The following is a 14592-nucleotide window of genomic DNA, read 5'->3' on the forward strand; positions in this document are numbered from 1 at the left end:
TGACCTCTGGTAGGTGATCAGGTTAAGAAGGTGGAACCCTTATGAGTAAAATGAGTGCCCTTCTAAAGAGACCCCAGAGAGGTCCCTACCCCTCCTTTCATGTTGTGAAATGGTAAGAAGACTGCAGGTCTGTGAACCAAGAAGAATACCTTAAAAAGTTAAAAATCCCATATGCAACTCTTATTATTCTATCTTAGTAATTTGCAAAAAGGGAATAAGGAAATATTTGAATTCTTCATATCCTTCCTTTGAAAGGTCTATTCTGAAGAAAAAAATTGTGTAAATGGAATTTATTGGATTTTAGCTTCTGGGTGCTGGAGTATGTTCAATTTTTTTGCACTAATACAGTCTGAATCCTTATCTTGGAAGGAAGTAAAAAGTACTATTCAAAGGATGTGAATATACTACTAAAACTGAAATTCATGAAGCACAAATTCTGTTTCTGTGGTTTAATCATTAGTTGTAAGAGTCAGTCATAAGTGTATGATATTCTAGGAACAGTTGGGGAAGCAAAGAACCTGTGACCTGGTATAAGATCTGTTAACAGACGCTGAGTAATGATCTTGCCAGGTGCACTGACTACCATATAGGCAGGCAAGACCCACTGCCCCAAAGACAGTTGTGGTTCTGGTGAACATCAACATATGATTTGAGTTGTACATGAACACTTTGTGTGTCTTTCTGCACTTAACATTGCTCGTTTGTGTAAAACACAGTATCATCTAGCAGTTGGTGATTTTTCTGACAACTTTGCTGTGAAAGATCCCAAGTGATACCTAACACCAAGTGATTCCTGACACCAGATGACTCTTAACACCAATATTCCTGGAAGAAAGCAGTGAATAGACCATGTCTTCCTTCTTGTCTCAAATAAATATAAAGAGAAAGCAAAAGTTCAGTCAATCTACACACTACATTTCTTCCCTTTCCGTCTTCATCGAGCCTTTGGATGTACATGTGAATCTAGAGAGCGACCCACATGACACTTGTACTTCTCTTTGGTTCAGAGGCTTACAGTAAATGTCAGTTTAGCTATTCTCATTCTCCATTATCTAAAAAGTTGCTTTCTATCATTTGATATCATAAAAGGACATTTTTATATGAAGTGCATATTCAACCCACACAATACTCTTGTTCAGTCAGTGCATTATGGGAATTAATAAGATAATGTATTTTAAAGCTGGCTTCCCTTTTGGTACAGTGGTAAGGAACCTGCCTGCCAACGCAGGAGATGCAAGAAATGAGGGTTCGATCCCTGGGTCAGGAAGATCCTCTGGAGTAGGAAATGGCAACCCACTCCAGTATTCTTGCCTGGAAAACTCTATGGACAGAGGAGCCTGGCAGTCCATGCAGTTGCCAAGAGTTGGACACAGCTGAGCGACAGAGCATGCACACACACACACACACACACACATTTTAAACTTACTTGGAATCAATAATATTATGTGTATATAATATAATTTCCATCGTTTCTATTAGCTTATGCATATAATTTCTAAATCCAATATTTATATATATATATGTATTAGCTAATATATTTTTATCCTTAAAATTAATAGTTTATTATTAGACTATTCAAAACAAAATATAATTCTTTGGTTAACCAACCATGGGAAGAGTAGGAGTCTGTTTTACTGGCCCTGAAACACTGGTTTAATGTTCCCATCGTGTGGTTTTTTTTTTTTTGTATCTTGATTGTTGTTATTCCCAGAGGGATTTTGTGTCTTTAGAAGACATGCTTTAAAGATGTGTTCATTAACTGCTTTATTCCTGCCTAAGCCAAGAATGTTTGGTAACAAAGAAGAAAATCTGTTTTGTTTTTTTTTTAAGTTGAACAATAGCAGGGAAATTCTCTGATACTATTGAAAGGAGACAAATAGAGACTCCTACCAGAAACTGTATTAGATAACCACAAATCTTCTTTGAAGAAGAAGGATACTAAAACAACCAATGCCAGTCAGCCTACTCCTGAAAATTGCTGTGCAGAGAGATGAACTCTCAAAGCAAAGCAAACAGAAAACCCTAAGGCCAGCATTCTGAGCTTGCCTCCTGAGAATGGTGCCCTTGCATGTCCTCACTGCCTCTGATTAGGAGTAAATTATTTGAAGACCCATTTATAATTGGAATTATAAAAGAAGCATTTCGTTAGACTATCAATCCAGTGTGTAGATCTGAGGCACTATAAATAAATCTCTCAAGCAGCAACCCTCTCCAGTGAGCTCAAGTAATCAATTACAGCTCCACTGAGAGAGATGCTTTTTAATGTCCGACTTTGCCAAAAAGCAGGCTAACAGCTGATCCATTCCTAAAGACGTTAGTGTCGGTTTTCAAACAATCTTTATTCATAAGAAATGTTCTAAGTCAGGCATCCAGAATTCTTTGGTTCTTAATTTTTTTGATTACTTCAGTGGTCCTGCTGCTAAGTCACTTCAGTCATGTCCACCTCTTTGCAACCCTATAGACTGTAGTCCACCAGGCTCCTCTGACCATTTGATTCTCTGTGCAAGAATACTGGAGTGGGTTGCCATGCCCTTCTCCAGGTGATCTTCCTGTACCAGGGGTCAAACTCATGTCTCTTACATCTCCTGCATTGGCCATTATTTAGTAAAAAATAAATTTAGAAACAGAATATTGATGATAGAATCAATAGAGTTTAAACTCCAGTGAAGAGTTTGGAACATTAATTATGGTGGACATCTGTCATACCTAAATTTTTTTCAATGCTTCTCCACATGATAGTATCAGTAGTTCTGCACTTTGTGCACTTCCTTCCCAGTGCAGAATCCTAAAAATAACTACTTTTCCCAGCACTTTGCTGCCAGGTACGGACATGTGACTCAGATTTCACCAATCAGATAAAGCCTAATGAACCCATGATTTGGTTGACAACAGACGGAAACAGGAGACTGACATCGAAGTTTGCAGGCCTGGGTGTTTAAGTTTGAGGGTGAGTGAACCAGCCTGGAGAGTCACAGCAGAGGCCGTGTGGCTGGATGGTCATTGGTAATAGAAGCAGGACTGGTCTAAGGTCAGATAAGCCAGCCAGTCCCATGACCCTTCTGTCCCTGCTGGTTTTTCTTTGTTTTTTAAATCTGTGCTGTTTAATTTCTGCTTTCTTTTACTCCAGTCATTACCCAAATGCTTACCTTGTTTTTAATACTGTTTTGCAGTGGTTTGTTATGATTTCAAATCCACTTGTTTATGACAAAATGAAGCTGTTTTTAAGAGTGAAGTGGTTTTCAAGAATGAAGTGGTTTTTTTAAATATAATTTTTATTGGAGTATAGTTGATTTACAGTGTTGTGTTAGTTTCTGCCATATAGCACTCTGCTATATATACCCACTCGTTTTTTAGATTCTTTTCCCAATGAAGCTAGTGTTTTCATGTAGAAGTGAAATTGTGTGTCAGGATGTCATCAGCCACATCCATGCTGAGCACCAAGTTGCTCCGCAGCTGAGGGGTCACTGGAGGCTGGTCCCTAAGAATGTGTGAGAGGCAGCTGGGGCAAGGGGACACCTAGGTCACAAACACTTGAGAGTGCTGCGTCCAGGCAAAGGCTGCCCTTTGCTGATCTAAACAGCTCTCCAAAGATTTCGGGGCATTAGCTCCTGCCGTGAAGGCAACTGTTACCAGCAGTGGCCCCAGGAGGGACTGTCTTCTTGCCTATCAATTCTGCTGCAATCATTCCAAGCCGCAGGTTCTGCCAACAGGGGACTTTTCATTCTTGTGCTGGCGGCTGGCCATTAGCTCTGGTTGGTCAAGCCTTTTCCCTGAAAACCAGCTCATAGAAATGTACAGGTCCCCTTGTCTGGGGTGATGGTATAATTAATCTGCTATTGGCTTGAGTCTGTTATGTCTTTATTGGTTTATTAAGAGACATTATCCTGTATGCTGTTGGCCTGTGAAATTATTATAATCCCCACAGGGAACCTGTGTTAAATAAATTCTTGGCAAAGACACTCTCGGTCTCTGAGCAAGCATAATTTGCCACGAAACAAAACAAACTCCTATTCGACAATGACATTATGTGGCGTTAGACTTATCATTAAATTAAAGTCTATTGTCTGGAATATTAAGCCATGATTGACTTCTGAGCCTAAAACTGGTATGTCACAATGAACCATGTTTTCTTTCTTTTTTGTCATTCAGTTTACAGTGTTTATACTTAGCTTATTACGAAGTGCGAGATGGCAGCTCACTGCCAGTAATTTATTAGGAAATAGGAAAAACACTGTGTAATATATAGTGCTAGAATACGGACATACTAACCATCCGTGGCCATGTTTTAAAATTTACACCGATTACCTATTTCTTTGGATATGATTTTCTGAAATGAAGCCCACGTATTGTCTCACAAGATGTTTAACCCTGGAGTCTTTTCTCAGCACTTTCTTTTCTGTAGTTGTGTAAAGCTTCACAAATCAATGTGGAATTCTGGTGCTCTGAATTTTCTGCCCCTGCATCTCCAAGATTGTGCTGTGCCATCTCAAAGATGTTATTCTTTGATACCTTCCTTTCTTTCACTGTCCAATTAGGCACCAAGTTTCTGTCAACTCTGTCCCTACGTGTGTCTTGCGTTTTATCCACTTTTCTCAGTTTTCACTTCATTACCTTAGTTCCAGGCATCACCTCAGCTGACCCGCTGTAGCCGCGCCCTCACTGGTCCTCCGATTCTGTTCCTGTCCTCTGTGATTCTGTATACACCAGTTAAAATCATTCCCCCTTGCTTTTAGGAAAGCCTTTCAATCACCTTCCATTTAATTTAGAATAAAGTCCCATGGACTTGTGATGTGGCAGTTTGCTTCTTTGAGAAGGTATCTCGAGTCAGAGCCCTGCATGCAGACAGGTGTGGGGAGCATCACGGGCGGTCCCCAAGAGGACCGCCAGCAAGGGCAGTCGGCAGGCGTCACCGTCAGTAGCTAGGAGAAGACACTCCAGTTCTAGAGGAGAGTCTGCAGGGTACTTGACAGTGTCCAGTATCCGTGGCTCGAAAGTAGGGTCATGTTCCCTCCTTCAGCACCATCTCATGCCTGGCTTCAGGCACAGCGGCCCTCTATCAGGTCGGGGGAAATCAAAATCCTCGACTGCCACCTATTTTTCCATAAGGAAGGCTCATTCTGGCTCATCACACTAGCATCACTGAGGCCCCACTCTCTGCAAGTGTTTGCCAGGTTATAGAGAAATAGGTTTGGGCTTCCCTCGTAGCTCAGACAGTAAACAATCTTCCTGCAATGCAAGAGACCTGGGTTTGACCCATGGGTCCGGAAGATCCCCTAGAGAATACAGTGGCTACCCACTCCAGTATTCTTGCCTGGAGAATTCCATGGACAGGGGAGTCTGGTGGGCTACAGTCCATGCGATCAGAAAGAGTCAGACAGGACTGAGCCACTAACACAGTTACAGAGAAATAGACCTAAGAAGATAGATTGTATCTGCTGCTTTCAGAAGGCAGGATAGCTTATTGCTTTGCTCGTACAAAACACTAGAAAGGTTCTGGAATTAAAATTTGGATGCCCCAATCTGCAGCTAGGGAAATCCCATGGACAAAGGCTACAGCCTGGCAGGCTACAGTCCGTCGGATTGCAAAGAGTCAGAGACACCTGAGCGCAGCACAGTAATCTGCATGTAGGTGCAAGCTGGGCTGAGGAACAATATCCTTGAATTCATCTGACTTATCCGTGGGATCAAATATAAAAATACTCATAGATTCAACAGATAAGCTTCAAAGGGACAGAAGACTGGAACCAAGCTACTGATCAAACACACGTGACCCAGACTGGGATTCTAGAGCTCCAGGGGAAACAAAGCATCTGGGTTCATAAATCCCTCCGAATGTCCCTCGAGGAACAGGCATTAAAAGTCTCCAAAAGTAGCTTTCAGTTCAGCAGTTTGTTCAGGGTGATTTTCCCGTTGGAACGGATGTGGAGAACTTGATGGACACTGTCTCAGAGACCCAGGTTTCTTAAAACTAAGCAGTTCCACTGGAAGAGACAGTGGTAGCAGCCTCTGGGGCACAAGACTAGAAGGGTCTGCTCAGAAAAAACCGAGGGGCCAGCCGCCACGTGGAGCTCCTGCACAGAGCCGGGAGCGCCCACATGCGAGGCTCGAGGGGAAATGCAAAGTAGGACCTGTGGCCAGAACAGTCCCCCAGCCAAGGTTCGATGACTGGAACCTTCTCCATTGCAGGCTCAAAATCTCTGCAAAAAGATTTCAGTGTCACAAATGTCACCATGAGAGAGGAGAGTGTGTCTGGGTGGGCGTTTCCTCCCAAGACCTAGTAATTTACACAGTGCCCGAATTCAGCTCTTGCTGAGAAATCGCTTCTAAGCGCCCAGTGTGTAGATGTTCTACAGTTCCCATCCTTTTGTAGGCAATCTGGTCAAAATAAATCCAGATTTTTCTTTTTTTCCCTCAGCTAGTACACTCAGATACCATTGAGTTTCTGCCATGGTTTTGGCAATATTAATACAGTGTTCCAGGAATGTAATTTTTCCTGGGATAACTGCCCGCAGCAAGGACTGGTTTTGTTTTCCACATTTGTTGGGTAGAGAGCTAGGGCTATGGACAATCCTTTCCGACCTAGTATCTGTTTGAACTGCTTGATAAGCAAGGAACACTGGAGGCCTGGCCTTGAGCTGGTAGGACTCCCGCCGCCCTGACAGTCATTCAGGTGAGAATCCTGGCTGGAGAAGGTGCAGGAACACCACCTCCACCCTGTTCCCGAGTGAGAACTCCTCTGACTGAGCTGAATAAGAAATTGGAAGAATCATGTCCGGATCTTAATTTAGCTTGAGTTTTTTTTTTTTTTTTAACTCTGGTAACCCACATGAGCAAATTATTTTAACTGTAGATTCCAACTCCTTTACACATTAACATGCTAAGTGACTTACACCCTTTCTAAAATTTGTGAAATTCAACAATATTGCAAAACGCACAAAGCAAATATGTAAAGTGGTAACCCACGTTCGAGACACAGGATGTTGTCCCCTGCCACATACACATTCTTTGTCACACCTCCTGCACCTCAAAAATAACCACTAACCTGGTAAACACAGCCTTGCTGTTCTTTCATTTTTACCACCTAAGCATGTGTCCCTAAAAACAGTGGTTCAGACCTGCCCTTGTATGATGTTTGTGCTAAGTCGCATCAGTCGTGTCTGACTCCTTGTGACCCCATGGACCACAGCCCGCCAGGCTCCTCTGTCCATGGGATTCTCCAGGCAAGAACACTGGAGTGGGTTGCCATGCCTTCCTCCAGGGGATCTTCCAGACCCAGGGATGGAACCTCCGTCTCCTATGTCTACTGCATTGATGGGGGATTCTTCACCACTAGCACCACCTGGGAAGCCTTTGTGTGAACTTCGTATAAATGAAAGCGGCAGTGCTCTGGGGAGATAGGGAGTCGTTTCTCAGCACCGTGTCTGAGAGCTGGGGCCGGGTTCACAGCTGCTGTTTGTTTTCCTCAAGACCAGAAAGCCACGGCCTGTTTCACTGCCTGTTTGGCCCAGCTGAAACCAGATGGTGTCCTGGTGCTGCGGCAGCTGCTTAGCCTCAGTGCCCGCGATGCAGACCTGACAGTGGACGTGGTCTGTCCACTCGGTTGGTGGAATTCCGTTCCACTCTCGTAGTTCCAGCCAGCACGCCCCTCGATGAGCCTCGTGAGGTTTTTATTGACTCTGGGGCTGTCGCCAATGGCCTAACTGTTCAGTCTCCGCTTGGAAAACCGCAAGCTCACAAACTGAAGACACTCCTCTTGGAGGCCACACACGATGATAGCAAATCGTGGTACCATCTGAATCATCTGAGTCTCTTGTTGGGTGCCCAGGGAAAGGGCTCATCCTGGTGAGATCAAGCCAAGCTGCTGACTGCACCAGCCGGTTGGCATCATTGCTGCCTATTCATCATGGTGCAGAACACAGTAACACATCCACCACCACAGACTGGCAAAGGGAAGGAGCCCCGTTTGGGTGCAGAGGCCAGCACTGCAGCAGACGTGACCCCCATCATCTGTCCCCCTGTGAGGGGAGCTGCATGGCCTGGGGCAAGCCCCCACCCCTACTCCTGGCGGAGTGACTACATTGGCTTCCATCTCCATAAGCTTAGTAAAAAACGCAAAACGCGTTAGATTTCTGGAAACTTCACTGTCCCCATTACTTACGGGCTTCTTTCTGTCATTTGGTTTGTGCTGGTTCTGATTCATATTGATACATCTTTTTGTGTGTTTCCTTATTTTTGAACGAGTGCTACATATGTCTTTTTAAAAACTAAAAGAAATAATTTAAGGCCTGTGACGTTATCTTCCTCCAGAGAGAATGCTTTTCATTGTTTCTTTCTGACAGATGCCTATGGGTGCTAGCAATCTTGAAATTACCTTAATCCAATCTCCAGGATAGAAATTTTCTAGACCATGTAGATTGTAGTCATTGAAAGCGTCTGGTTTACCTCCGGTTCACTCCTCTTTGCCTCTTCTGGACATCAGCTCTAAGTGTGAGCGCTCAACCATGGCCCTCGATCTTGGCAGACCGTATACATCACATTTTATGTGTCCTTACCCCCAGGCACTGTTAGGAGGATTGCTTAATCTCTCTGCTATCTCTCCCAATCCCTGGAGCAAGCATGGCCGGAAATCCCTCTCTGGATTTTCCTCTGTCCTACATTCTCGGGCCAGTGACTTCTCACTTTCTTCATACTTTGTGGATATTACTAGGAATGTGGTTTTAATATTTCACCCAGAAATTTTTGTTGTCTCCGCTGGGAGAATTAACTAACCTGCCATTACCAAAAGCCAACACTTATGTTGTCACCTTTTATTTTATTGCAGTGTCATTCACTTACAGTAAAATGCACAAACTTAAATGTACACTTGATAAGATTATTTAAACTATATATACTCCATGCTGCTGTTGTTGCTTAGTCACTAAGTCGTGTCCGACTCTTTGGGACCCCATGAACTGTAGCCCGCCAGGCTTCCCTGTCCTTCACTGTGTCCTGGAGTTTGCTCAAACTCTTGTCCATTGAGTCACTGATGCCATCCATCCGTCTCATCCTCCGTCGCCCCCTCTCCTTTTGCCCTCACATGTTACCATCACCCAAATGAAGTCAGATAGTATTCCCATCTTCCTGAAAAGATACCTCATTGCCCTCTTCAGTCAACCCTCAACCCCATCCCTGGAAACCATCCTTTTAATTCATATCACCATATATTTATATGGTTATATTTATATGATATTTATAATGTTGAACTTCATACAAAAGAAATCATACAATATGTACTCTTTTGCTCAGCAGAAGTTTTTGAGAATCTTCTATGTTTTGAACACATCAGTAGCTTAATCCTTTTATTGTCCAACTGCATTATGTTTTATAAATATACCACAGTTTGTTTCTCCACTTCCTATTGATGGACACTTGGACTATTTCCAGTTTTGATTCCTATGACTATATCTATTTTGAATACTTTTTTAGGATTCATTCCTATCTCTTGAATTTTATTTCGCATGGAAAATGATAGGGCATTTATATTGAAATTTAGGGCATCTGTATGTTATTGGATATTCTTACACCTCATTACACACCAAGCTACACCTTCCAACCTCATCTTCATCAGTTTGTTTTAGTTGCTATATTTTGGGGGTTTTTTAATTAATTTATTCAACAGATTTTTATAAAGCACCACTTAGTATGTGCTAGACACTGTTCCAAATACTTTTAAATAGTAACTTATATATTAGTCCTGACAACCAGTTGAAGTAGTTATTAATATTCACATAAAAAGAATATATTAATGGATAAAAAGTCAACTAGAGCCTTTAGATTTCTGCCAGAGAAGAGGATCATATTTCTTTAAAAACAACAACAACAACAACAACAACAAGGAAATCATGATTTCAATAGGGTCACAGTATTTCCTCTACATAAAAAATATTTATGCTAAGATTTAATAACTGGAAGGCACTAGAAACAGGCAATTTTCATTATAACCTCTTGACATGTTTAGTATAATCATTTGAATCAATGCTGTAGTTAACTCAAAATGATTTAGCCCCATTATCTCTGAAAATTTATAGACTAATCTGGCCATATCTGAGACTTATTATGATAGCTGACATCTGAATGACATGAAATTAAGTCTCGGAAACACATCACACACACAGTGTCAACTCACGCATGTAGTACTCGGGATGCTAAAGGAAGCTGAAATGAGAGACTTGAAACAGGAAAGATCAGGGTCCCAGGGAGTGGTCTTATCTCTGACACCTGTGTGGTGGGGGGAGCAGAGATCATACCCAGAAAGGTGCCTGAAAGAGAAAGCCCAGGGGGCCTTTTTTATTTCCTTAGAAACTTGCTCTGAGAATCACCCCTGGTCTCAGATGTCCTAAAATTCCTCCTCCATTAACCTACTGAAATAGTGAGTTGAAGCTCACCAGTGATGCCCCTGTCCGTTTCTTGGTCCTCATTCTTTTTGTTTTTCCTCAGTCATCTGACCCTGTTTTGAGCACTCAGCATGGTTTTCAGTGTCCTGCATCTCGACTGCCCTGTTCTCTGCCCCCCCATCTGCTTCCCCTCTGCTGCTTCAGTGGGAGCTGCTCACCAGATCTTAGACTTGAACAATCCAGAAGTATTAGCCCAGTCACCAAACAATCCCCTTTTCCTTGGCTCCCAGGTATCAAGCACACATGAGATTCCATCTCATGGAGTCATCAGAGTCTGGATGGCTCACCCCCTGATTTAGTCGCTAATTTAGGGACCTGATTAAATGCAGTCTTAGTCCGACCTCTCTGCTGTGTGTGTGATTCTGTGTGACTCTGTCTCACGCTCCATATGCACAAATCGTACTTGCTCATTCTGACAGTAAGTGCTTAAAAATAGAAAATATGGGCAGTAACTTGAGCACCTATTTTAGAGTCATAACTGTGTTCAAACAGTGCTGTTGCTCAGATGGACTTTTTATAGGTCGCCAAAGCTCCCAGAACTCCACTTTCTTCATCTTTTAAAATGTAAATGACTATAATAGACACTCCTTTGGGATAGAATAAGATTGTAAATGAGGAGGTTTATGTAAAACATGTGGCTGATAGTAAGCTCTCAATAAATGATTTCTCCCTGTGGCTTTAACTCCCCTCACATCACCCATTCTAGTAACACAATTGTTGGGCTCAGCTTCAGTTTGATTGATCGAAACCAGTATGATTAGATGGGTTAAGATATGCTAGGTAATCACCCACATCACTCCACCACATCCTCTGAACATGGTAAATGATAAAAGTATTTATCTCAATAAATCACTTAAATTATTAATCAATATTTTATTTTCTAAGAAAACATGAGTGCCAGGAAAATAGGTGCACAATATTTTTCATGTGTCTTTTAGATACTAATAAAACATCAATAACTTATGGTGTTGCTTGGAAGGATCTATAATGTAAAAAATACAGCATCTAGTTTATATTTGAAGCATTTACTTACTATGAGCTTTTCTATTTAGCCTTAATTTTTATTTAGTGATTCATAGAAATAGAGATGGTAAAAGTTTCCAAAGGAGAGTTCACACTAACAAAAGAAAGGTGGGAAATCAACGAACTCATTAAAATGAAGCATGACATCTTGACATAAAGTCCTAGATACTGGAGAGTTAGTATTTTCCTACTAGCAAAAACTGTAAGGAGTTAAACTGAATGTTCCAATGATAGCAGCCTTATGGAAATAAAAGTGCTCCTCAGCCCCAAAGAATCCAGTCCCCTGATGAGCTGATGTGGAGATAATTATTTATAATAGCACTTACTGGTAGAGAGGAAGGAGTGAAACCTGAGCAGACGCTGAGGCGTGACTGAGGTGGGTTTTATTTCTGATTCCACAGCACGGAAGTGGGTGCAGTGACTCAGGGCACTGTGGTGGCCCAGCTGTCCCCGGGCACGCCTCCCCGGTGCGGGCACATGCCTCCCCGTGCCAGGGGGAAGACTAGCGGCACAACCTCACAGTCAGTCACTCCACCATCAAGAGTCTGCCGTCTGTTTTCATCGCTTCCCAAAGCACATGTGCAATGCTCCACAGGCGCCTATGAACAGCCACTTAGTCTAGTTCTCTGCCTCTGCAAACAAGACCAGGGGGCTTTCCCATAAAGAGGGCTGTGGCCGCTTTCTAATCCATTGACCTAATTTACTTTTCTGGGAACCACTCAGTCCCTGGGGAAAGGAGAAGCCTGCTTTGTTGGCACATTTATTTTACAGCTACACCTCTTTTGTCTTAGGGATGTGTTGTGTAAGTCAGCGCAACCGGATAAGACACGCAGCATAAAAAAGGCTGCGACACTGCCCAGCACGACCCATCGTTGATACGCCTCTTTATTCCAAAGTGAGCCACTTCTGTTCCCTGATGTCTTTGCTATTATTTGTGATTTGGGAACTTCTCAGAAGAATCAGGAAGCAATACAACAACAAACAGGCTTCAAGCCAGGTCATATAAATGTATAAATAAACTCCCTGTATGATATGTCATTTTGTAACTCGGCATATTATTTTTGACTTCAATGCCAAAATACTGCCACTCTACATTACTGTTCTTAATAATTTACTCTATTTTGCTTTTTAAAATATAGCTTGTTTTAGGATCCCCATATAAATAGTGGCATTTTATTTCTAAACTAAATAAGATACGGTTTAACTGATGTTGAAGCTGAAACTCCAATACTTTGGCTACCTGATGAGAAGAGCTGACTTATTTGAAAAGATCCTGATGCTGGGAAAGATTGAGGGCAGGAGGAGAAGGGGACAACAGAGGATGAGATGGTTGGGCAGCATCACCGACTCGATGGACATGGGCTTGGGTGGACTCCGGGAGTTGGTGATGGACAGGAAGGCCTGGCGTGCTGCAGTTCATGGGGTCGCAAAGAGTCGGACACAACTGAGTGACTGAAATGAACTAAACTACCAAAGATTGTGAGCCTAAAAAAATATATTCTTGCTTGGTTCTTGAGAATAAAGATGAAGCACTTTTTTTCGCTTGAAATTCTCTGAATACGGTGCCTCCTCCAGGAAGCCTTTTGGAACTTTTCCCTACCAGGATCAGACCCTTCCTCTTTACATTACCCTGTCCTCACTTGTATTTTATCTTAATTCTCTTTCCTCCCCTAGACTTTGAGTTCCTTGTGGCTGTGACATTCTCTGCCTCTCCAGCATCCAGCAAAATGCTTGACACATAGCAGGTGCTTCAAACGTGTTCAGTGGATGAATAAATAGCCTAAAGTTATGACTCTGTGGCTTTCCAGTCTATCCACTTATACATTTTTTTTCCCTGACAATGACAGAAGCTATATAATTGGCTAATTTGACGAGTGGTCATTAAATCCACAAGTCACGAACTGTTCGATAATTTAGCTCATAGTCTACAAATAGGACCATTTCGAAGGTTTGAATTGATGGACTTCATTTTACCCTGATATCATGAATTTCACTTACATTTACACCAGGAACCCCTTACCCAGAGTCTTCAAAATGCTCAGGACAATTATTTCCTCCCCCAACACTAAGCTGCCTGGCTAGCTCAGTTAAGAGAGCAGGTGGGTTGCATCCCTGGGTCAGGAAGATCCCGCTGAGAAGGGCATGGCAACCCACTCCAGCATTCTTGCCTGGAGAACCCCATGGACAGAGGAGCCTGGCCGGCTAAAGTCCGTCATGGGGTTGCAAAAAGTCCGACATGACTGAGAGGCTAAACAACAGACAACAAAAAGGAAACACTCTGTACATTAACGTCAATACCTGGATTTTGAAACTCAGAGCAGGGAGATGCGGCGTCATCTTATACCCGGCTCGGAAAGTCAGGCGTCTCAGACCCCGGCACGTGTTGCCGGCGCTGCCCCGGAATATTGTCAGACCAATAGGCGTGTGCGAGGCACTTTTATGGACAGTATAAATATTTTGAGCTGGAGGCATCGCCACCAGCTGATATTTTCTTTCCTCAGGACCAGCTGTTCAGGAGCATCCCGGACCGGAGCCAAGCACTTTCAGGACTTGGATCTGACCCGGCCCGGCGGCCCGGCGTGCGCAGCGATGTCGGTGGTGGAGGAAAACCGGCCGTTCGCCCAGCAGCTTTCCAATGTCTACTTCACCATCCTCTCCCTTTTCTGCTTCAAGCTCTTCGTGAAAATCAGCCTGGCCATCCTCAGCCACTTCTACATAGTGAAAGGCAACCGCAAGGAAGCGGCTCGGATAGCGGCCGAGTTTTACGGAGTAACCCAAGGACAAGGTATGTGTCCCGCCTGCGCTCTGGTTTCACGCCGACTTTATGTTTCATCCACAACCCAAGAAAACACCCCAGGTTTCCTCCTGTAGGGACTGATTCAAAGTGACTGTTTTGCCAACTTCTCGTCATGGAAATTATTTAAGTCACTTCCTGGCCTCAGGAAAAAAAAAAAAAGAAAGAAAATTACTTTTTTGGGTTTAATCAAATTGAGGTATGGTTGCAAAATAATCTAATGGGAACATACTCTAAGGTAGATGTTTTCTTATTCATAAATATTTTTAAACTTTTAACGTTTCACTTGCCAAGCCATACTTTTACAAGGTTCAACTACTGATTGCGCTTCAATTGTCCTTA

General features: G+C 42.9%; 1 protein-coding gene across 2 annotated transcripts in view; it reads left to right on the forward strand.

Annotated features, from left to right (window-relative positions):
- The first annotated feature begins 1508 nt into the window (after positions 1-1508).
- Positions 1509-14592, forward strand: part of ASB5 (ankyrin repeat and SOCS box containing 5) — a 53289-nt gene continuing 40205 nt past the window's right edge. The window contains exons 1-2 of one of the 2 annotated variants that reach the window (XM_070460115.1): positions 1509-2947; positions 13958-14241. In XM_070460115.1, the coding sequence (XP_070316216.1) occupies positions 14046-14241 (196 nt within the window). In that variant the 5' untranslated portion in view covers positions 1509-2947; positions 13958-14045. Of the gene's footprint in view, positions 2948-13919; positions 14242-14592 lie in introns of those variants that run through there. The other variant, XM_070460114.1, reaches the window with a different exon arrangement.

The sequence above is a fragment of the Odocoileus virginianus genome, chromosome 32 (genome assembly GCF_023699985.2).
Source record: "Odocoileus virginianus isolate 20LAN1187 ecotype Illinois chromosome 32, Ovbor_1.2, whole genome shotgun sequence".
NCBI classification, from domain to species: Eukaryota; Metazoa; Chordata; class Mammalia; order Artiodactyla; family Cervidae; genus Odocoileus; species Odocoileus virginianus.